At 55.5% G+C, this 21,527-nt stretch overlaps 9 protein-coding genes across 9 annotated transcripts, besides 11 other annotated features; 4 read left to right on the top strand and 5 right to left on the bottom strand.

Annotated features, from left to right (window-relative positions):
* Positions 1 to 252: 252 nt before the first annotated feature.
* Positions 253 to 281: a tandem repeat.
* Positions 282 to 359: 78 nt separating this feature from the next.
* Positions 360 to 2,591, bottom strand: EKO05_0008417 (uncharacterized protein; the record flags this gene model as incomplete). Its single annotated transcript, XM_038941498.1, has 6 exons — positions 360 to 1,148; positions 1,197 to 1,815; positions 1,866 to 1,900; positions 1,948 to 2,061; positions 2,144 to 2,181; positions 2,240 to 2,591. The coding sequence occupies 6 exons, from the start codon at positions 2,589 to 2,591 to the stop codon at positions 360 to 362; spliced, it is 1,947 nt and encodes a 648-aa protein (XP_038796860.1).
* Positions 2,592 to 4,562: 1,971 nt separating this feature from the next.
* Positions 4,563 to 5,495, top strand: EKO05_0008416 (uncharacterized protein; the record flags this gene model as incomplete). The annotated part of the gene is made up of 2 exons (XM_038941433.2): positions 4,563 to 5,019; positions 5,071 to 5,495. The coding sequence occupies 2 exons, from the start codon at positions 4,563 to 4,565 to the stop codon at positions 5,493 to 5,495; spliced, it is 882 nt and encodes a 293-aa protein (XP_038796859.2).
* Positions 5,496 to 5,791: 296 nt separating this feature from the next.
* EKO05_0008415 (uncharacterized protein) lies at positions 5,792 to 7,984 on the top strand (the record flags this gene model as incomplete). Its single annotated transcript, XM_059637296.1, has 1 exon — positions 5,792 to 7,984. The coding sequence occupies one exon, from the start codon at positions 5,792 to 5,794 to the stop codon at positions 7,982 to 7,984; it is 2,193 nt and encodes a 730-aa protein (XP_059493279.1).
* Positions 7,985 to 8,550: 566 nt separating this feature from the next.
* Positions 8,551 to 10,303, top strand: EKO05_0008414 (uncharacterized protein; the record flags this gene model as incomplete). The annotated part of the gene is made up of 2 exons (XM_038941280.1): positions 8,551 to 8,610; positions 8,669 to 10,303. The coding sequence occupies 2 exons, from the start codon at positions 8,551 to 8,553 to the stop codon at positions 10,301 to 10,303; spliced, it is 1,695 nt and encodes a 564-aa protein (XP_038796858.1).
* Positions 10,304 to 10,620: 317 nt separating this feature from the next.
* Positions 10,621 to 10,659: a tandem repeat.
* Positions 10,660 to 10,779: 120 nt separating this feature from the next.
* Positions 10,780 to 10,852: a tandem repeat.
* A 3-nt stretch (positions 10,853 to 10,855) lies between these two features.
* EKO05_0008413 (tRNA(Thr) (cytosine(32)-N(3))-methyltransferase) lies at positions 10,856 to 12,457 on the bottom strand (the record flags this gene model as incomplete). The annotated part of the gene is made up of 1 exon (XM_038946520.2): positions 10,856 to 12,457. The coding sequence occupies one exon, from the start codon at positions 12,455 to 12,457 to the stop codon at positions 10,856 to 10,858; it is 1,602 nt and encodes a 533-aa protein (XP_038796857.2).
* Positions 11,123 to 11,286: a tandem repeat.
* Positions 11,287 to 11,312: a tandem repeat.
* Positions 11,312 to 11,342: a tandem repeat.
* Positions 11,343 to 11,367: a tandem repeat.
* Positions 11,368 to 11,382: a tandem repeat.
* Positions 11,828 to 11,889: a tandem repeat.
* Positions 12,458 to 12,602: 145 nt separating the features above from the next.
* Positions 12,603 to 12,637: a tandem repeat.
* Positions 12,638 to 12,714: 77 nt separating this feature from the next.
* On the top strand, positions 12,715 to 13,494 carry EKO05_0008412 (Coenzyme Q-binding protein coq10, mitochondrial; the record flags this gene model as incomplete). Its single annotated transcript, XM_038946519.1, has 1 exon — positions 12,715 to 13,494. One exon carries the CDS (start codon positions 12,715 to 12,717, stop codon positions 13,492 to 13,494), a length of 780 nt encoding a protein of 259 aa, XP_038796856.1.
* A 53-nt stretch (positions 13,495 to 13,547) lies between these two features.
* Positions 13,548 to 13,605: a tandem repeat.
* Positions 13,606 to 13,880: 275 nt separating this feature from the next.
* EKO05_0008411 (uncharacterized protein) lies at positions 13,881 to 16,157 on the bottom strand (the record flags this gene model as incomplete). Its single annotated transcript, XM_038946518.1, has 1 exon — positions 13,881 to 16,157. The coding sequence occupies one exon, from the start codon at positions 16,155 to 16,157 to the stop codon at positions 13,881 to 13,883; it is 2,277 nt and encodes a 758-aa protein (XP_038796855.1).
* Positions 16,158 to 17,603: 1,446 nt separating this feature from the next.
* On the bottom strand, positions 17,604 to 18,632 carry EKO05_0008410 (uncharacterized protein; the record flags this gene model as incomplete). The annotated part of the gene is made up of 1 exon (XM_038946517.1): positions 17,604 to 18,632. One exon carries the CDS (start codon positions 18,630 to 18,632, stop codon positions 17,604 to 17,606), a length of 1,029 nt encoding a protein of 342 aa, XP_038796853.1.
* Positions 18,633 to 19,253: 621 nt separating this feature from the next.
* On the bottom strand, positions 19,254 to 21,032 carry EKO05_0008409 (uncharacterized protein; the record flags this gene model as incomplete). The annotated part of the gene is made up of 3 exons (XM_059637295.1): positions 19,254 to 20,633; positions 20,789 to 20,911; positions 21,012 to 21,032. 3 exons carry the CDS (start codon positions 21,030 to 21,032, stop codon positions 19,254 to 19,256), a joined length of 1,524 nt encoding a protein of 507 aa, XP_059493278.1.
* Between the last annotated feature and the right edge of the window lie 495 nt (positions 21,033 to 21,527).

The raw sequence follows: 21,527 nt of genomic DNA, 5'->3' as shown, positions 1-21,527 counted from the left end.
CAGCACGACACTTGCTATTCCCCCACCTCTGTCGCAGCGACTACTAGCACCCCGTGGTATCGCACTAGAATACGTTTCATCGTCATTAACCGTGTGAGTTCGTGGAAGAAGAGTCTTGTTATTTGGACTTGAGTCTGCTCAGACACGATGATACTTCATCCCAAAACCGAGCACATCTATGCCGAACGAGTCAAAGGAGCAAGATCACACCTTCCGTACGTGGTTGCCAGCAATAATGGATAGAAATTGTACCTAGGATCTAGGATCTAGGATCTAGGATCATCGTCAAGGCACTCTTGCACCAACAACGCCTCAGAACACACAGACCCGCATCGTTCGCCAACCACGAGTATACCAGCTCACCGACCAGAAAAGTAGTTCCCCTGAGGTCCACTCGGCATGACGTTAGAATGCGAGCTCTGCTCCGTCGCCTTCCTGACCGGCTTTTCCTTCCTGACAAAACACTCGCCCACGGGATGTCCATCCTCGCCAGAGCATATCCACTTGCCGATACCCATATCTTTGGGGGCTCTCCTTACGCCTCGCCCTCCGCCACCGACAATCAGATTGCCGGGCCGATAGGTCGGATCTGCGAGCATACGCCTGATGACGCTGGAGTGGATCGTGGCATTGGCTGGGATGTCGCGTGTCTCGCCTTTGGGTAGTGGCCAACGGATGGCTTTCCAGGACCCGTCTTCGCAGAGATCCATACGGCGGAAGGGCAGGTATTCCATGATGTTCCAGGATACTACGCCCATTGTTCCAGCACCGTTGTCAAACCGAAGCACGTCGTGTATGCGGCCCTGTGTGGCGGCGTAGTGAAGCTTTCTGTGGAAACTAGTGTCCGGGTGGGTGTGATGATGGATCAGCGTGTGCTGGGCGTCAATAAAGACGTCAGCTGCTTCGTTCCTGTTGGCTTGGCTACCGTCGAGAGCGGGCGAAGCTGGGTCGACAGCGATGGCGGGAACTATTGTCTGACGACGCGGGCCGCCAAATGTGCGATCTTCGTGGCTGCAGCTCAAAGCTTCAAGCTTCTCGTCATCAAACTCTAAGCCAGCTTTCTGTGCCTCGCGAACCATCCATACTAGAGGCACGTGGCTCAAAGCAGCTTCGTGACCTGAGTCGAGAGGCCAGCCTCCGCCAATGTCCTAATAGAAGTCAGGCTGTGCGCTCTCGAGGTTGCCCATCACACTTACCGCATGACAGCCCGGAAACCACACCTCTTGAATATCCTGCTCACCCTCATCCTCATCCCAAGAGTCCTGTGTGTGAATTGGATCCGTCGATTGTATCGATACGCCACTACACGAATAGTTTGGGCTCAAGTTACGCACGCCTGAAGTCTCGTGTGGGTTTCTGAAGTTTTGAGGCGGAGCGAGGGTATCGCGACGCCCTCTAGGCTGCTCGGCGTCTTTTTCGTCCTGACACATATCATCATCGTCGTTCGTGTCGCCGCTGTTAGAAGGCTCCTTCATGTGATGACGCCTATGGTGTCGTTTGTAAAGCATCGCATGGTCTGGTTTCGCTTGTGAGATGAGGTCCTGCCGGAACTTTGCACGCCGCTCATCAATCGAAACGGCATGCCGTATGACCCGCGCTGAACTCCTTGCGGTATAGGGAAACCGGCTGCGCTGCATCCATGCATTCTCGAAGTGTGGCACACTGTTGACCGTATCGAAAAGACCGAGGAAGCGGATCGCACGCACCGGGCGGCTGAACGTTTCCCTGAATGCGCACATGAACTCGAGCAGCTTCCTCTTCTCCTTCTTCTCCTCCTCGTCGCCTTCCAACCGGCATTGCCACTTCTGAAATGTCCTACGTTGCCTGTTAGCTTCACAGCCTAGAGCCGTTTCAAGGGTACTTACTTCCAGGCAAAGTGGCACATCTCCTCGTTACCAGCCTTAGTATGTCAGTAACGTCGTGGCTTCGGATGTGTTAGTAACTCACTGATAGTAAACCGACGTGATCAAGCATCTCCGCTAAGAAGCGAGCGGTGTATGCACCTCTTGAGAAGCCGAAGAAATATATGTCGTCTCCTGGTGTGTAGTATCTCATTAAGAACTGGATCGCGTCAGGAAGGAGCTGAAGATATCTCGTGCTCTGATTCAGAGCTGCCCGCAAGGGCTCAGCATAGTCGACTTACCCGATAGCCAGCCATAACGTGGAGATCAAACGACGTGCCTTATACCGTCAATGAACGTCTCCTGAATATTGAGTTGAACACTATAGGAGGACCTACCGACGGCGCTGTCTTTTGCCTTTGCGTACCAGTGTTTGAGTCTGTCGATTCGCCCTCTCTTAGACATAGAGCTGTTAGTCTGCGCAACATAGGTCCCGATGCCAGGCTGATAGTAATGGAATTGATCATCGCCATTGCGGTCAAGCATGCGATACACCTTGAGGATGTTGGAATCGGCATCAGTCCCGCTGAACTTGTTACCCGTGCCATCGAAGCACAGGACGAACTGCTTGCGTACGTGACCTCGACGTTGCAGAGGGGCGGCAGACTCCATTCTGTCTTGCTGTGAGCGGGAAACAGCACGTGACGGAATGCCCTGAGGGCGTTGTTGCTCGGTCTCTTGTGGCACCATTCTGCAGATTTGGTGAGAAAGGAAGTAGGCAGTCGCGACTGACGGCAAGGGAGCAATGACCGGTATAGCGACTCACGTAAATATTCTGTGGCCAGGGTAATGGCCATCGTCTACACAGATTCCATCTGCAATTGTGGTTACCGTTCAGGTTTGGTGCACCGCTAACTCCACGTCCGGCGTTGCTTCATCAGCCACCATGCATGTGCTGGTCGATCACCGTCGCCCAAAAAGGCTCCGAGCTCTCTGATCCTTCGACCTCGTGGAGATTCACATGTTGCATGAGCGTTTTCTGAGAGCTCTTGGTATGCTACACAGCAGCTGGTGCGTCCCTATCGTGTTGCACAAAACAAGCCAACAGTCCTCGGTTGTACAAGAGGTATTCAATGTCGTCGTGGAATTCATTTGCAATCTAGAAAGCAAGACATTGGCAACCATGGTTCAAGCTGCAGAGCAATAACCATCACGCTGAAGGCCGCTAGCGGTACTGCTTGAAGGGCTGGCGCTGAGACCGCGTGGTCCGTCTATTTCTGCAATGCGAGAGCGTCCTCTCGTGACACGCTGCTTCCAGAGCAGATGATTACACGTATTCAACAACGACCAGACGTGCCAATGGGATCTTCTGACGGCCACACCGAGCATATATTGGAAGTGGGGAACTGCTGCACATTGAGTTCACAACTTGACTGGAGCGAGGGAGTGCAGAGAGCATGGTGCACGTCTTCATGATCGCTCGGCTAGTGATTGGCTCGAATTGGAAGCTCGCTTATGCAGTGCTGTTGATCGATGATGCGGATCTTGAGCAAATCGTCGAGTTCGGCGACGTCGTCGAGAAAGCAGTTCCGGATCGGGCGGAGGCCCCACTTTAGGAAGCGGCCCGCATCGATCGTCCTTTCTTCCGCACATCTGTTCCAACTTTCCAGACCCGAACCGCGTCTCGGTACAGGCCGATCGCGTTTGTATTTGCCCGAGTGTTTCGTGCAAGACCCCGGTATTTCGTGTGTGGCGCAAGAGTCTCGTGCAGTGGGCCCACACCAGCTGAATGGACAGTCCGGTCTCATCGTTGCAGCAGCGTGCGCAGTGCAACTTGGTCTGTGGGCCATGTGTATACCATTGCTCACACGCCGCTTCGCTTCGCGTTTGGTGCACTTGGCATGGTGGATTTATGCCTTCCAGCTGTCAACACTCTGCTCGCGTCTGGTTCGGCATGCTGGGTGGGGTTTGGGTGTGGGATGCATCCAGGAACTACTGACCTCAAGCATCTGGCGGACTGCCGTCCGCAAAAGCCAGCCCCTCCATCATACCTCGTCTATCTGCGATCTACTGTTAAGCTCCTGGGATCGACCATCCATATGCGTGGTCACTACGACTAGCTAGCACTGATCTACGCCTGCTACCTCCTTCAGCCCCTAGGTATCTCCACATCCAATGATCGCGTACCACCCTTGCATTCGCTGCACGCAACGACATGTCGTACATTGACTACCAGCCACAGGCAATCGGTGAAGACGAGATCGCCGCTCACATGCTGTTCATTTATTAGTCTTGGTGTGCATCGCTTCTTGTCCCAATTCAGCTTTGGCTAGCGAACACTGCACTCCACTCAGCCAGCCACCACCAATGAGATTTAATTAATTGGATCTACCGAAGCTTTGGCATTGAGTATCCCACCCAAATCCTCATTATGCCAATACGGGCGTGATACCATGTGCACTGACTGGGTGAGGGTCTGCAAGGCATTCGCCGACCAGTACACTGCATGATCGTGCTTGCTAGCGATGTCATTGCGTTGCTCTTACCGTGGGGATGCGGTTCGGCATGTGCTGTAGTTGCCTCAAAGACGCTCCTGACCCCGAATCTTTTCCTCCATATTGTTCAACTCCACCTCCACTTTATTCCTACACGTCCCTGACTCTCTTCGTCTTTTCATCCATTGTTTGCGCTCGCACGTGGTGACGTGTGCCATCCTTCACTATGCCTGGCCAACTGCGATCATTGCTGGGCACCATTAGGAAGAAGCCAACCAAAGCCAGCGATGGCCGGTCAGCTGAAGCCTCGAGCGGTATGAAGAATAATGAGAAGACGACTATGAGCCATGATCTCAAGAATCTCGGCGTTAAAAACGCCAGATTCGCACTTGAGGCAATCACTACACTGGCGTCTGGCGATCCTCTGGACGATAAGGATCTTTTGCTAGAGCATGGCGTCGAAATGCTGCAGGGGCTGCCGCCCAATAGCGGACTCAGCGAGAAGGTTTCGGACGGCTTCATCACAATGCTATGGCACGATCTTCCACACCCCACGCCCACCATGGCTGGCCCTACGGCACGGTACCGTCGACATGATGGTAGTGGGAACAACCCTTGGAATCCAGAGATGGGCAAGGCTGGGTCGCCTTACGCGCGTAATGTGCCGCCATCCAAGCCAAAAGGTACGCGTCAAGGTCTCTGTTGAACATTGCACAACTGACAAAGTCATGAAGGGCCAAATCTTCCCGACGTCGAGGACGTGTACGAAGCATTGCTGAAGCGCGACGGTCCGTTCCGTCCACATCCTTCAGGCTTGAACCGTCTCTTTTTCTCGTTTGCAACAATCGTGATCCATGAATGTTTCCAGACGTCCAGAGAGAACCCTTGGATAAACGAAACCTCCAGCTACGTGGATCTGAGCACACTATACGGCAACACAGGGGAGCACCAAAAACGGGTCCGAACATACAAGAACGGATTGATCTATCCAGATTCAATCGCATCGGAACGTATCATGATGATGCCGCCAGGCGTCGTTGCAGTGCTGTTGATGTTCTCGAGAAATCACAACCATGTCGCCGAATCGTTGTACTCGGTCAACGAAGATGGCAAGTACAAGCCCTGGGACCAGCTAGACGAGAAGGCAAGGAAATGGTAAGATCCCAAAATTCCTTCTCCCAGCACGACGCTCACCTCCACACCAGGCAAGACGAAGACATCTTCCAAATCACACGCAACATCAACGTTGGTTTCTTTGCATCAGTTGTCCTGAAAGATTATGTCGCAGCAATTCTGAATACCCCTCGAGCCAATTCAGAGTGGTCCTTGGATCTTGGAAAAGAGATCAAACAAGGTGGCACCCGCGTCGAACGTGGCACGGGTAGTGCCGTGTCCGTAGAATTTGCCGTTCTTTACCATTGGCATGCCGCTCTCAGTGCTGCTGACGACCATTGGATGGAGGACATACTACGCTCAGTGCACCCTAACTTGGGCAGTATCGACGACGTGACCGTCGAGATGTTCCAGGAGGTCATGAAGGTCTATGGCCACAAGCTCTTTGCTCCTGGCACAGAAGCAAGAGACTGGACCTTCGGAGGCCTCCAACGAGGACCGGACGGAAGGTTCAAGGACAGCGAGCTTGCTGAGCTGATGAAGAGCTGCATCGAAGAGCCCGCCCATGCATTTGGCGCACATGGCACCCCAGCCAGTCTAAAGGTTGTTGACTTGATGGGCCAGCTACAGGCACGTGATATGTTCAACGTCTGTACACTCAACGAGTTCCGACGGTATTTGAACCTGAAGCCGTACAAAACATTCGAAGACTGGAATGCAGACAAGGAGACAGCCCGTGCCGCAGAGCTACTCTATGGTCACATTGAAAACATGGAACTGTACCCCGGCTTGATGGCCGAGTGCACCAAGCCCGCTATGCCAGGAAGCGGAGTCTGCCCAGGGCAGACCACTGGACGAGGTATCTTGGACGATGCCGTTGCCCTGGTCCGTGGCGATCGCTTCCTCAGCTACGACTTTAACGCCAACACTCTGACGAATTGGGGAGCTGCGCTGTTGCAGCAAACCACGCCCGGCGCTTATGGTGGAGTGTTCCCAAGACTCATCTTCCAAGGCCTTCCCGGCGGTTTCACCGGTACTTCGACGTACGCACTCTTGCCTTTCTACACTCCAGAAGCGGCGAAGGGGATCGTGCAAGGCAACAAGGCTTTAGAGAAGTACGATCTCAAGAGACCGGCCAATGACTACGACATAGTCAGCGTCCAGACACAAGAGGGATGCAAGAAGATTTTCGAAGATCGCGATAGCTTCGTCGTCATGTATCAGGCTGCGATTCGCAACTGTACTGCAGGTCATGACTTCATGATTGGTTGGGACGATGCTAAAAAGCATGAAGATCGTTCCAACATACTGCACAAGATCTTTTTCGAAGAAGGGTTTGAGAAGAACATCAACAACTTCTTCGGCGTTAATGTTCGGAACCAAATTCTGAAAAATTCCGTCAAAGGACCCAAAGGAAGGCTTTCAATCAACATTGTCCGAGATGTGACCAACATCGTGCCCATCCTCTGGCTTGCAGAGCGCTTTGCACTGCCTCTTAAGACGCAGGAGCAGCCAAAAGGTCTGCTGTCTCTCCACGAAGCATTCACTGCCTACCTTGTGCTCTTCATGTACCAGAGCTTCAACATCATGCCGGCCAACGAATGGAAGCTGAAGGAAGGCGCCATGAAAGCAGCTGCTCCGCTACGGTCGATCTTCGAGACCCATCTTAAGACCCAGACTGGTCGGCTGGAGGGTTTGGTCGATTGGATGGCGAAGGGGAGCGCTTTCGAGGTCGGACCCCATGCTGATCGCATATACAAAGCACTCGCCGACACAAAGCTGCCCATTGGAGATCAGGTTGGTGATTGCATTGGCATGGGTGCACCTGTTGCCGGCAACATTACGCAACAGGCCTCTCTGTTGATCGACCTGTACCTCAGCCCCGGCTATGAGAAGTACAAAGAACGTATCGTTCAGCTTGCACATATGGACCCCGCAGCTTCCGATCGCGAACTACAAGGGTTCGTATACGAAGGCATGCGCCATAGGGGAGTTGTACCAGGCCTGCCTCGCGTTGCGACCAGAGACGTGACGGTCATGGATGGCGCTCGCGGACCTGTGCACATCAAAAAGGGCCACACAGTTTTGATTGCCACATCAAAAGCAGCCATGGATCCTGTTGCGTTCCCGAACCCCGAAATCCTCAACCCTCATCGATCTTTCAAGGAGTACACCCTCCTTGGCCATGGCCTCCACTTCTGCTTCGGTGCCAGGCTTGTCGGTCCTTCAATCGCAGCAACCTTGCGAGAGGTCTTCAAGCTGAAGAACGTCCGTCGTGCGCCTGGAAAGCAAGGTCGTTTTACAACGACTGAGCACAAGCTCGCTGGCATCACAATGCGACATTACCTTGATGCTAGCGCGAACGAGAGCCCGATACCTACCAGTCTCACACTGCATTACGACGATGAGACGGTGGTCAACGGAGTCAACGGGGCCAACGGACACTCCAATGGACATGCGATCAATGGATACTCCAACGGCTACGTGAATGGCGATGCTGTGAGCGGGTTGACCACGAACGGTATCGCGCATTAGGAAAGTGCCTCTGGACCAAGCTCCAGGTCGAGCTATACAACAGCAGAGACTGATTTGAGCGGCGTCGTGCCCAGAAAGGTTGTGGCCAGAGCTGCTGAAGAGAGAGTCGCTCAGAACTGGCTCACAAAATACATGTAGTGTTAGAAGTGGAGATAGGAGTTCCACCTGTCCTCTCGCTCGTTTCTTTATATACCCTAGCAGTCGGAATGCAACGAACCTTACATAGAACGAACATGGTTGGTGAGATTGTGAAGGTGTCGTGGAGAGCATGACGTAGTGACATGCAAGAGCCTGTTCGCTTCGGCCCAGCCCGTCCACATGAACAAGCTAGCCAGCCCTCCATCTTCCTGCGGGCATCGACCAGTAACTGCTGCCGAGTCATTTGCTTCTGTCATCCTGAAAATTCCATACAGGTATCTGCAGGAGAGCGAGAAGAACCGAATACGCCGACGGAGTGGAAACGAAGCCTACGTTTGATGAATCAGGCTAGGCAGCCGCCCCCAAACGAGTGTTAGGGCAGTCCGCATGCATGAGTCAATCAGCTCGAATGTCGTTCATCGAACACGATGCCAAATGTTGGAAGACCATCAAAAGGATGTAAGCCATGCAGAGACAGGAAGGTCAAGGTACGTTTATCAAGGATCAAAATCCAAACTCGATGGTCTCGAACTGAGACCCTTCCAGTGCGATCAAAAGCGGCCTTCTTGTTCGCAATGTATACGATCCGGCAAGGAGTGTAATGGCTACCGCGATGCCTTGACAATGATGTTCAAGGACGAAACTGCAGTTGTGACTCAAAAGGCAGAGAAACGATATGAAGCATTGGCAAGCTCGGAGTCGAGAGAGAAGCAGACTCTTGGAAGCAGCTCAGAGTATCCGACTATGGTCTGGACAGACGCAAACTCCCACAGTTTGGGACCGCACTCTGCATCGATGACGAGATATCCGACGCCTGAGAGCATGGCGCGGGAAATTGTACCCTCGATCGAAGATCAAGCCATGGGGTTCTTCATCTCGAACCACGTATCGCAACCAACACTCGTACCAAGAGGGCAGTACGATTGGGTGCTCGAAGCCTTGAAACAGCCTGGTTGCGAAGAAGTTCTTCGAAGCAGTGTCAACGCTGCAAGCTTAGCCGGACTCGCGAATTCTACAAAGAATCCTATTATCTTGGCAAAAGCGCATGCAGCCTATGCTTCGGCTCTGCGCATGACGAACAACGCTCTATGCGCAAGAGAGACTGCGGTGAAAGACAGCACAATCATCTCTGTCATCATGCTGGGTCTGTACGAAAGCTTCGTTTTCCAGGACAAGCGGTCGATTCAAGCGTGGGCGAAGCACATTCAGGGAGCATCTGCTCTCTTGAATCTTCGAGGGAAGAAGCAGTTCGAGTCCCACACCGCGAGACGCATCTTTCATCAGCTGTACGGACTCATCATGTTGGTTTCACTTGAAGCGGGCCAGGCGGTTCCTAGCGGTATCAAAGAGCTATACGATTACGGCAATCCATCCTCGGACTACGCCGTGCATGGCCGTCAATGGACAACAAGGCTCACGCATTTCATGCACGACTCCATCAATCTGAATGAAGATCAAGAAAGTGACCCAATCACTCTAATCACGAAAGCCACGAGCCTCGATCGCGAACTTGACCGGATCAAAGCGCTGATGAACAGGACCTGGCAGTACGAGACCGTGCAGCTCCAGCAGTCGGCTGAGTACGCGTACGGTACATTTTATCACATCTACACGGACTCCTGGATCGCCCAAATGTGGAACAACCTCAGGTCATGCCGGATGCACCTGTACCGAGTCATTCGCGAGCAGCTCTGGAAGGGACACACGTGCCAACCGCCGTTGTTTTCCAGGGAAGAAGCCGCGCCTCAGATCGAAGCAGCCGAGAAGGTCGTACGCACGACTACGGCAGCGATATGCGCGTCGGCACCACAGCTCACCGGTATGGTCGCCTTCCCGCAATGGCGTGCTCCCAGCCCCGACGGGTCGTCTACTGGGTGGCAGCCCGAAGTGCCTGGTCCCAACGACCCCAGATTCAAACTCCATCCACCAGGCACTTTCCTCGACCCGGCGCGACCGACTGGCATGCACCACCTCATCTGGCCGCTGTATGCAGCAGGAATGTCGGATCTGTCGAGCAACGAGATGCGGAAGTGGGTGGTCGACATGCTGCATTTCGTAGCTCTGCGCATCGGCACGAGACAGGCGGTTGTGCTAGCCGACAGCGTAAACGAGATGCTGAAGTCGAACTCGATGCCGTCGAAGTTTGCGGAATTCAGTGCCGGCACTGCACTCGCGACGTGAGTGTCGCGACACGGTCGTCGAGTAACATGGCCTGTCCTCAGCCGGACACCATCGCCACCGTCCAGAAAACAACACCACCAGAGCCGCCCGAGTCTGAACGCCACTACCACCCAGGAACACTTCAACACAAGCAACCGCCTTCAGGACCGCACCACCAAACTGCCTAGTGTTTGGAAAAGGATGCCCGCCACGCGGGTCATTGAATCAAAGCAATCTGCCAACTTCGAAGTTTCCGAACGCTCCGACATCGACTCACGTCCCTTGCGGGCAATCTCGGCGTCGTGGTGGGCCGAAACAGAAGATGCAAGTGATGGCGAGAGGGGAGGTGTGGTGTGGTGAGGTGAGGCGAGGCGAGGCGTAGCGACGTCTCATGGGAACGTTGCAAATATCGGAGAAGAGTGTGAAGAGGAGGATCACTGCAAAAACCAACGGACGACGGGGTAGAAGCGAAGTAGTGGGTATTTTGCACCCCTAATCCAAGCAAGCAAGCAACCAAGCAAGCATCTAACCCTCTAACCAAGCAACCAACCAATCTATCCACCCAACCAAACCCTACGCACTCTCACCTTCTGCCTGTGCTTCCCCCTCGCCCTCGCCCTCGCCCGCTTTGTCCTGCCGCAGCGTACTGGTAGGGACCTCGCTCTGCAGGCCCAGCGCGGACCCGGGTTTCCTGAAGACGGCCTGCATCCAGCAGCGGTACATTTTCAGGCGGCGCTGGCGGTTGACCAGCATGCGGCGGTCGACGCCGAAGTGGGCTACGTCGAAGGCTGGACGTGGGAGTGAGGGGGATGTGGGGGTATCGTCGTCGTTTTTGTTTTCTTGTTGTTGTGTTTGTTGTTGTTGTGTTTGTTGTTGTTGTTGTTGTTGTTGTTGTTGTTGTTGTTGTTGTGTTTGTTGTTGTTGTTGTTGTTGTTGTTGTTGTTGTTGTTGTTGTTGTTGTTGTTGTTGTTGTTGTTGTTGTTGTTGTTGTTGTTGTTGTTGTTCTTCTTCTTCTTCTTCTTTTTCTTCTGTGGATGTGGATGTGGGTGGTGTCGTTGTAGTGGCTGTGGCTGTGGCTGTGGCTGATGTAGAGGTAGATGATTTCCCGCCCCAGATGTTCTCCAGCTCGTCCTGCTCGAAGAAGTAGACCCTCGTGCCATCTCCACGCACGTAGAAGTTCTCTTCCATCCACCGCCCCTTCTTGAACCGCACCTGCGCGAGGTCGCCGCGCCCGTAGTCGCGGAACAGCACCTGGCCGCCCGGCTTCAGCACGCGCCATACGTTGCGCACCGCCTGGTCCCACTGCCGTGGGTTGAGCGCCGAGAAGATGAAGATCATGAGCACCACGTCGACGCTGCCCTCGCCCAGCCCCGGTGGCAGGCCGGCGTTTTCGCTGTCGGGCGACGCCGCTACGTCCCACACGTCGGCCTGGATCTTGGAGGTGTCGTACAGCTCATGCTCGCGGATGAGCTCGACGGCCTTTTTGGAGAAGTCGCAGGCGTGGATCTTGAGGCGCGGGTTCGCGCTGTTCTGCAGGATGGGGAAGGCGCTGTTGCCGGCGCCGGCGCCGACCTCGAGGACGGTGGCGGCGGGGGCGTCCGGGCGGCCGATGTCGCTCAGCACGGGGAACTCCTGGGCCAGCCACTTGCGGTTCTTGAAGAAGTTGGTCTTGTTGTTCTTGTAGAAGGTGTTCCACCACTTCTCCGGGTTGTCGTTGAAGCGCTTGCGGTCGAAGTCGGAGACGGGGTCGGCGCGCTGCTTGGAGAACTGCTCCTCGGAGAAGTGCTTGTACGTGTCGTCGACGGAGACGTTGTCCCACGCGTTGAACTCGAAGATGTTGTCGCCCTCCTCGAGCGTGCGCGAGCCGAAGGAGAAGGGGTCGGAGCGCTTCTGGTTGTTGGACGGGTCGTGCGAGCGCGAGGCCGGGTTGCGGAGCGGCTGGATCGCGGCGGGGACTCCGTATGCGTCGTTCTCCGCGGGCGGGGACGTGGCTTCTGCAGGCGCTGTGACTTCTGCGGGGGGCGCGGTGCTGGTGGCCGCTGGGGGCGTGACGGGGTCGACGGTCACAGCGAAGCGCATGTGCTCCATGGCCTTGGAGAGCTGCTGCTTGGGGTGCTGCTTGGCGGACACGCTGTTGTCCGTCTGGAAGCGCGCCTCCTCTGCCGCCGCCGCCATGTTGTCTGGGTTCGCCGCCATTTCCGTCTCTTGTTTGCCGCGGTGCGAGGGCGCGGGGGGGTTGGTGGGCGGTTCTGCAGAGCGAGAAAAGTTAATCGATAAGATTGCGCGCTAGCACAGGGCCCTGACATGCGGCTGCGCAGGGGTCCATGCGTCATGTCGCGTCCATGACCATGTCCACAGCGTCTTCTACACAAACCCCAGCATGAGACGGTGACGTCCTTCGCGAGCAATTCCCCCCGACTGACTCCTCCGCCATGGCGACTCCCGCGCCGCTCCTCCGCCCCGCCTTCCGCCCCGCCTTCCGCCCCGTCCTCCGCCCCGCCCTTCGCCCCGCCCTTCGCCCCGCCCTCCAAGCGCCTCGCCTTGCATCCAACACACGGCACTTCCTCCCCAACATCTTCTCGCCCCTCGCCTCGACCTCGGAAATCCAGACCCTCCGCGCCTCGCGCACCCTGCCCTACCCCAGCGCGCCCATCTACTCCATCATCGCCGACGTGCCCTCGTACGCCTCTTTCCTGCCCTACTGCCAGCGCTCCACCATCACCCATTGGTCCGCCCCCGACGCTGTGACGGGCCGCCGCTGGCCAAGCATTGGCATCTTGACGAGCGGCTTCGGGAACCTGACCGAGAGCTTCACGTCGCGCATCTACTGCGTGCCGGGCAAGGTCGTCGAGAGCGTCGGGGGGGACACGTCCACCTCGCTGTCCGCAGACCAGATAGCCCACCACCTAGACGACGCGGGCCGGGCCGCCGAAGCGCGCGTCAAGACCGAGGGCAGCGAGGGCCTGCTGACCCACTTGCGGAGTCAATGGACGGTCGAGGCGCTGGGCGAGAGCGAGACGCGCATCGAGATTGCGCTCGAGTTTGCCTTTGCGAACCCCCTGTACGCGGCGCTGAGCGGCGGTGCTGCCCCCAAGGTGGCCGAGGCGATGGTGAAGGCGTTTGAGGAGAGGGTGAGGGTGTTGTTGAGGGAGAACCCAGACATGGCCACGGCAAAGCTGGAGGAGCTGGACGGGAGTCGACTGAAGAAGTGAGCGTGTAGGACACTGTACAGAAGAGAAGCATAGACACATTGGTAGCATTGTAGATATTGTATATTGTAGCATCGTAGATTCTGTATATTGTAGCATGGTAGAGATTGTATAGATATCGTGCATACAAGCAGAAATTCCTGGATAGACACCGTGGGAGACACCGCTTGAACAAAGTAGTTTCGCTTGGTATCCAACACGGACAAACACTCTGCGTACACTAGCTTACATACAAAACCGGATCTAGAGAAACGAAGATATCAAACAGCCCCCAAGCGCCAACACAACCCCCCCAAAAATGCCATGGCGTCATCAAGTCGTAAGCCGTCAAGTCATGCCAGCCATGGCTCAACGCCAAATACCCAACTACGCCAACGGGAAGCCGGAGATCAAGACTCCAACAGCAACAGTCTGGCCACCAGCCGGTCAAAGAAGAAGCCCATGTCCTCCTCGTCCACTCTCTTCTCGCCGACCTTGCTCTCCAGATAGTCGCCTGCACGGGCTCTGCCCACGGCCTCGCGCACGCTCTTGACGAACTGATCCGCCGGCGAGCTGGGCCCAGTCGCTGTACCGAGCTCGCCTTCCCAATCGGGCCGGAGCCGCGTGTGGCAAGCGGAGAAGCAGGCTTTGTACAAGGCTAGTATGGTGTCTACCGCGCTGTCGTCGGCGTCGAGGCCGTCACTTGAGTTGGTCGCGCCGTGGGCGTCGTACGCGTCGTGGTATGGCAGTTTGGCTGCGTGGTAGTGGATCGATTCGACGGTCATCAGGACGACGAGGAGGGTGGCGAGCGCGAGAGGCCAGTGGTCGCCGTTGCGGCTGAGCAAGAGCCGTTCCACGGACGAGAGTACCCGTTCCATCAATTTGTTCGCAAGCGTGGGCATCACACCGCCAAACTGCGCTCTGATGAAGCAAGGCGAGGGCTGGTCGTCTGGAGAAATGTTCATGGTGTTGCGCACAAGACGTGCTAGAGGAGCGCTCTCGAACTGCTTGGGGAGCGTGATGTCGCCCCCAACATGCACAAGTACGAGGAGCTTGAGAGCGTCGAGGAGAAGACGCCAGGGTGCAGAATCTGGCTGCAGGGAGCGGAAGAAGATGTAGACCCTGTGAAGCGTTCGGAGCAGCGAGCAATACAACGGAAAAGCCTGGAACTCCGACATGACAAGATGGGCGAGGTGAGCATCAAGTGCATCCTCGAGCCCAGCTATACTCCCTTCTGTCAGGACTGCGGGCAGAACGGCTTGGATGTGAGTGGAAGAGGTCGAAGATTGAGGGGGCCATGAGTAGACAAGATGTTCATGCACCAATGGCTGTAGGCTGTCTATCTCGACTGGGTGAACGCTGACCTTCATGGGCTGCCCAAAGCCGAAGTAAAGCTCGATCTTGTGGGTGACATCGGTCGAGACATTGAATGCGCCAGACTTGATGCACGACTCGAGTGACCGGGCTGTAGGGTGCCATGCGTGGCGATCAGACAGGAACGCCTTGGTGAGGTTGGCCAGCAAATGGTTCCGACAAGGGTTCTTGACCAAGTCGCCTTTGTAGTGTTTGAGGCAGGACTTGCAAGGTGTGCCAGGGTCACATTTCTCTTTACGCTTCTTGCAGTTTGAACACGAGCCAATGATCCGCATCAAGGCCGCTTCGCTTCGTTGCCTAGGATCAAGACCCTTCTTGCGTCCTTTTGGAATCCGTCCTGGAGTGCCTTCAGTAGATGCAGCTGCCATCCGTCCAGACTGGTTGTTCATCTGCATGGAGATCCAGCCCAAGGAATGTGCAGATGTTGGTGACGGGGATGCTCGGTTCTTGCGTTGTTCAGTACGTGAGCTGCTTCTTGACAGAGTGGCACTGCGGGGTCGCCGTTGAGATACAGGGGACATTGAAAGCATTGGTGGTGCGTTCAAAGCCCATTGAGGGTGTGGCATTCCAGCACTACGGCCGGTAGACCTACCACCTGGCTGTGGAATGGTGATGGCCCTCGTTCGATGATCGTAGATCTGGTGATCGTAGGATTCGAAGGAGCTGTTCAAGCTCTGACTCTGTGCTCGTATGATCGGTATCGGTGATGTTGAAGCCCTATCTTCGCCACGTTCTGCAATGGGCTCACTGATCAAGGTCCGGTCGGTCCAGCCACCTGTGCTCGCGAGGATCTGAGATGCCACAACATCTTGTCTGCTGAAGGCTTGGAACGATCCTGCCACGTGTGGGTTGAGGAACGTGCCCGCGGTTGTTGCTAGAGAGCTGGGTGAATCGACGATCCGCTCGCGAGTGGTGTCTAAGAGAGGCGATTCTGTAGCCTCTCGAACGGGGGGGAGAAGGTAGTCACAAGCTCCGAAAGAGTCAAAGTAGCGACCATCGTCTCGACCTACAAGCGGGGACGTCGCGGTGGACGAGAATGTCGGCGAGGTGCCATAGAATTGGCCGTAGGAGGACGATTCATCAATAATGGAGGGTGGTGCAGAGACGACATAGTCGAACGATGAAGGGCCGTCGTAGTTCGAAGGAGGTGCCGATGTCACGTACGGTGACTCGACGCCAGAGACTTCAACCCCTAAGTAGCCATGACGGCCGTTGCCTCGCGTGACCGTGGGGTTGTTGTAGCAGTCGTCATCCCAAAGGACGAAGTCTTGCCACTCCTCAATAGGAGTCTCAGTATAATTTTGAAAGGACATCTCGGCTATGGTGTAGAGGCTCTTTCAAACGGACAAGGCTGAATTCGAATGTCTTCTGGTGAATATTGTCACGGCTTACCCTCGGAAAGAGGGATCATGCAAATGCCAATTGACTGGAGAAGAGGGTCGAAAGGTCGAAGGTGAGGGGAGAGTGCTGTCAGGCTGCGATGGCGGCCATAGGTGCGACAGGCTGTGTTGTTATACCTACGTTCCGTGTAGCCGTCTACGTGCTATGAGCACTGCGGCTGACAAGGACCTCTCTGCCTCACAACTAGGGCCGCCGGCCATGAACGAGTAGGCTCGCGGGCCCTTATCACGTTGCTGGCCGTCATTCGTCAATCAGTGTATTTCCCGTGTCAGAGTTGTTCGGCTGGCGAGCATTTGCATCGAAACCACAAGAGCAAGGGCGTTCAGATGGGTCACGCAGCGACTGTGCTGCGCCCGGTGAACCTAAACGGTCGAGCTAGCGTTCACCTTTGCAGCGGATGCAGTTCCCCGCCTAACGTCAGTGTCAAATCAGACGCGAAGGCGTGCAGATGATGCACAATAGGTGCCGAGATGTGGGTTCGATGCAGCTGCGGGATTTTGACGCGAGTGAGAATGAGGAAGGCTTCTGGAAGGACTGCGCCCTGCGAGATATTGTGGCACTGCGCTGGGATGTCCACCTGTATGTCGTACGAACGCATGTTGTCGACGTTGCGGCGATCTTTGATGATGAAGGTTTTGATGAGATGCTGGGATGAGCTGTGCAGACGTCATGTCATCGTGGGGAAAAGGGCACATGTCGCGGTAGCTTTCATGGCCTTTCAACTAAACATTCACCCTCAGACAGATCGCCGCGTATACGCCTCAACTCCAATCCTCCGAGCCAAGTCGCACGCCCACCACAGGTTGCACGTCCTCCAAGAGACACGTGTGATTGTTCTGCCTGACCTTAGTAATGGGTGGAAGTATACCTACTGCGTCGGCCACTTACACGTCCAGCTCGCGCAATCATGCCTAGCGGACTTGGCCCTCGCCCCACAACCCGGCTTGATGCAATCGCGCAGCAGGAAGAAACAACTGTGCTCACACGTGTGAGCTGTCTCCACAGCGTCATTGGTTGACTACTTCCCGCTGCATGGAGATATTCCCGACGCCCTTGGCTTGGGTTCAGTTGCAGGGCTGAGCAATCAGCGCACTAACCCCATCTTGACAACCTTCGCGAAGCCGCCTTGTGGAGTGCCTCGCAGTGGAACAACGGTGCCGGTGCCGAACAAGTGCCTCATGCAGGCAAACGTCAAGGCGTCGCTAAACCTTGACGCAGCGTCCTGCATCGCTGCAGCTAGTGAGCCTCACTCAGGGCCCTTTGTCGACATCCGGCTCTGCGTCTTGCAACGGCGAGGGAAATGAGGATAGGTTGCGCGCAATCAGTCGTGCATTCTCAAAGCGCCACATTCATTCGATTTATTCTAGCACAAGACATCCCCCGTTCTCTACATCGATAACTTTTACCTCTTTCCTCACCTCGCCGTTCTCGCCCTTCTTCTCCTGCCCTAGCCCCCACTCAATCGTCTTGAAGATGTCGTTGGCAAAAAACCACACCAGGCCCCAGTATCCCAATCGGTCATTGTGCGTGTTAATCCAGTACTCGGCGTTCGTCTCCCTTTGCAGCTCCAGACCGGTAGCCACTCCAAACGTCGTCTGCCAGTTGAACGTCCAGCTCTCTTTCAGCCCGTGGAGGAGCGCTAGTGTCTTGAACTCGGGAGCAGAGTGGTGGAGTAGCGTTTGCAGTGCCGGTGTGGACGTGTGCAGACCGTGCGGAGAGTACAACACTGCTTCGTGGTTGTTTGGCGAGGGACTCCAGATGAGCGCGCTGAGGAAGTTGAGTTCGTGATGTCCGCGGATGCGAAAGAGTGTTAGGTACGAGGGGAGGAGGCGGCCAGGATGCAAATTCGTCCAGTCGCCATTGAAAGTTTTCGAGTCCAAGTCTTTGTAAGTGACGGTATTATCGAAGTGGTTCAGCTTCTTAATGATGGCTGCGGCTTCCACAGTCGCGAAGACGGTGATGGTGGGGTTGAAGGTAAGTAGAGTGGGTACATGGAGATGGTCTCCATAGTGGAAATTCATGAAAACAGCATCGATCGGTGAGTTGGCTTCTGGTGTTACGGCCCGAGGGGAGACAATGCCTGCGTCTGCCGCTGCCTGTTCAACCTCCTGGACAAGATTCTCAACACCCGCTCCATCGCTGACGGCTGGCTGCGATGAAAGACTGAGGTGGGCTAGCCACGATGCGTACTCCACTTGAGGGCCGTTGAGCCAAGGCTCGAGCACTACATGGAAGTATGCTTTGCCTGTACTCTTACGCTCTGCGACTGGCCGAGGGAACGACAAGAGCCACGAGTTGTCGCCATTCAGAGATGTGAATATAGGGCGTATGTCTTGCCTCGGGCCAGAGAAGTGCGTTCTGTGTTTGGTAGCGCGGTTCATGGTCATGTTAATGTTCTTGTTGAAGGGACGATGTGAGGGGGTTTGGGCTAGGATATGGAGCTGTGGCGTCGAGGGAGCGGAGTCATCATCGTGACACAAAGTAAGCACTACGAAGTAATGCTTACCGCCTTATCAAGAAATCTTGCAGATTCACTGCAAAGTAGGAAGCCGGATAACTGCAATTGAGTGTGTATTCTCTGAGCATTCAAGTCATCAACATTCGCTATCATGTGTGCGGGCCCAGCCCAAGGAGCATTAGGGGCACGAAGACTGACCATAAGAAATCAGCTTCCAAAGGCAAGACATCTGAGGCCATTGGTATGATGAGTACGGTTGCAGTCGTAATGGAAAACACGAGGTTAGACAATCATGCAGATATAGGTCTGCGACGAGAGAGGAGAGGAGAGGAAATTCAACGCCCAGAGAGATGTACACATGCACCAAGCCACCCAGACCAGTGTTGACGAGTGTCGGGTATCTACCAGAAAGAAGTAAGGAAAGAGGATTGTCGGTTCAGACACTCGCTACCAGAACGTATTCGTCGGTGTCGTGCGACTCTTGACTCGGCGACGGCTCGGAGCAGCTGCAGTCCCGCATCTGCTTGACGAAGTCGAGATCCAGGTCTAGTCAGGACGACTCGGGGGCGAAGAAAAGGACAATCTCGCCTCTGTCATTCTTCCTAAGGCGCATGTCTTTCCAGAGCTCCTTCTCGTCGTCTGCTTTGTGCAGATCGTCTTCTCGTCGTTCGTGGCGCTCGCGGTGATACCTCTTTAGAGCTTTGTTGACGCTCACGCCTCGCTCAGATTCGGGACCCTTGTTGATGAAAGACATGAACAACTCAGCCCGCGTGCTGATGGGCAGAGCAAGCTCACCAGCTTGAGGACGTACCACAAGCTGGCCGTTGCCATCTGGAGCCGGCGAGCCCGAGGTCGATCGACTGTACTCAATGGCCTTGGGCTTACGCTCTCGTGGCGCGGGCGACACCGACGAAGAGTACTGGCGACGACGTCTGACCTGGGTGGACTCGTCCTTCCTCTTCTTCGGTCTGATCTTGACAAGTGCTGTGCTAGCTTTGCGCTCCTTACGCTCCTTCTCACGACCCCTCTCTTTCTCCTTCTTTTCCTTCTTGTCTCCTTTCTTCTCGCCCTTCTGGCGCTCCCTCTCTTCCTTGATATCCGCCTTCTTCTCTTTCTGCTGCTGGATCTCCCAGTCTCTCTGCGCGCGCATCAACGCTTTCGATGTACCCTGCTTGGCGCGCTTCATGGGACTCAGTGGGGAGTTGGCAAAGTCTCCGGAGTCGTCGGGCGAAGGCGGGAGCTCTGGTCGGGCAAGCAGTCTGTTGAGTCCGCCAGTGAGGCCAGAATGAAGCACGGGAGGTGCGTCTTCCATCATTGTATCTTTCTCGTCCTGAGCACGCACGAGCGACATGTCGAGCTCTGCAGGCGAGCGCTTGCGCTTGCGTTCGCTCTTCTTGGAAGTCGTCTCGACGTCCTTGTCCTTTTTTGACTTCTTGGATTTGGGGGCTGGTGTGGTGTACGAATCGAATCGCTCGTTTGACGGTCGAACAGGCTCATCGCCGTATGCAAACCTAGGCTGGACGAAAGACGCATCGTCTGGCAGCTGGAAGGACATGACATCTGCGATTGCAGGCATGGGTGTTTCTGCATACGCTGGCGGTGCGCTGTCTTCGATCATGTGCGATTCAGTTCGGCGGGTGTTTGGTGTTGCGGAGTTGTCAAGGAAGTCGAAGACGTTCACTGGCGGCAGGGCAGCCTGCTCATGATATCCAAGAGAATGAGCGGTGGGCGGCGGAGTGGGGGCGCGAGGGGGCGCATCGACGAGCGCAACAGCATTGTCTGCTCCAGACGCATCCTCGACATAGGCGTTGTGAGAAGTAAGGGCCTGTGAGTTGTTTTGGTAGTCGTTGTCGCGCTTCTGCTGTTGGCCCTTGGGCTTCTTCTCCTTGTACAGTTTGCCCTGGTATTTTTGGTCTTCCGTTATGCAGGCCTGCAGGGTGTCGGTTAGTTATCGTTGTGGTAGGACAAACGCAAATTTTCCGGAGCGCATAACATGCGCACACAGCGCAGTTGTTATCATACATGCCACTCGTAGAGAGAGGCTCGTAGAGGAGGGCCGGAGAGCTGGAGGGCTTGGGCGCGTACCGTATGGGTTCTGTAGCTGGTACCTGGGAAGTGCACCATGCAGTCGAGGCAGGTGTAAGATGCGCCATAGCACTGGTTTCTATGCGGGTCCAGCTTTTTCTTGGTGAGCACATCACCGCAGTTCTAGCGAGTCGCAATCAGCTTCAATGCGTCTCCAAGAGGGTGAGGGGACATTCGCGGAGTGCGCGGCGGAGCAGAGGGGCACAAATAAGTAAACACTCACTTCGCACGAGAAGGAGACCATAGTGGGACGATGACGGGGGCGCTATGTTGGTAGCGGTGAACAGCTGGCAAGGGGAGAATAGAGGCGCAGAGGTCGGTGAGCGTGGGCGCCAGCATATACACCCCTCCTGTGCCCAGAAGGTTTCAGATGGAGAGATTCGCAGTATCAACACAAGAAATCATCCATGCGACTAGCCTAGCTCCTGTGGGGCATCCCGAATCGTGGCCCCTGACAGGTGCTGCACAGCTCCCGAAATACCATGCCTATCACGCGCCGGCATTGTCAGACGCCAGCGACTGGGCCGCAGACGCAAGCCACCGACGGGGACGTCACAGAACTGGTGGGTAGGTGGATGCTGGCCTGCACATCTGCTGCGGGAGGGTGTTTCGCGGGCGACTTGCGACGTGACGATCTCGTACCACCACGCACTCCGGTGTCCCATGTTCATGGTGTTTGCTGAGAAGAGACATGCTGTCACGTCGTCGCGCGAAGACAAGCATCCACATACGAGGTTTG

This window comes from Ascochyta rabiei, chromosome 14 (genome assembly GCF_004011695.2).
Source record: "Ascochyta rabiei chromosome 14, complete sequence".
Lineage (NCBI taxonomy): Eukaryota > Fungi > Ascomycota > Dothideomycetes > Pleosporales > Didymellaceae > Ascochyta > Ascochyta rabiei.
Note: the sequence above shows the minus strand (reverse complement) of the source record. Positions and strands in the feature narration are given on the sequence as shown.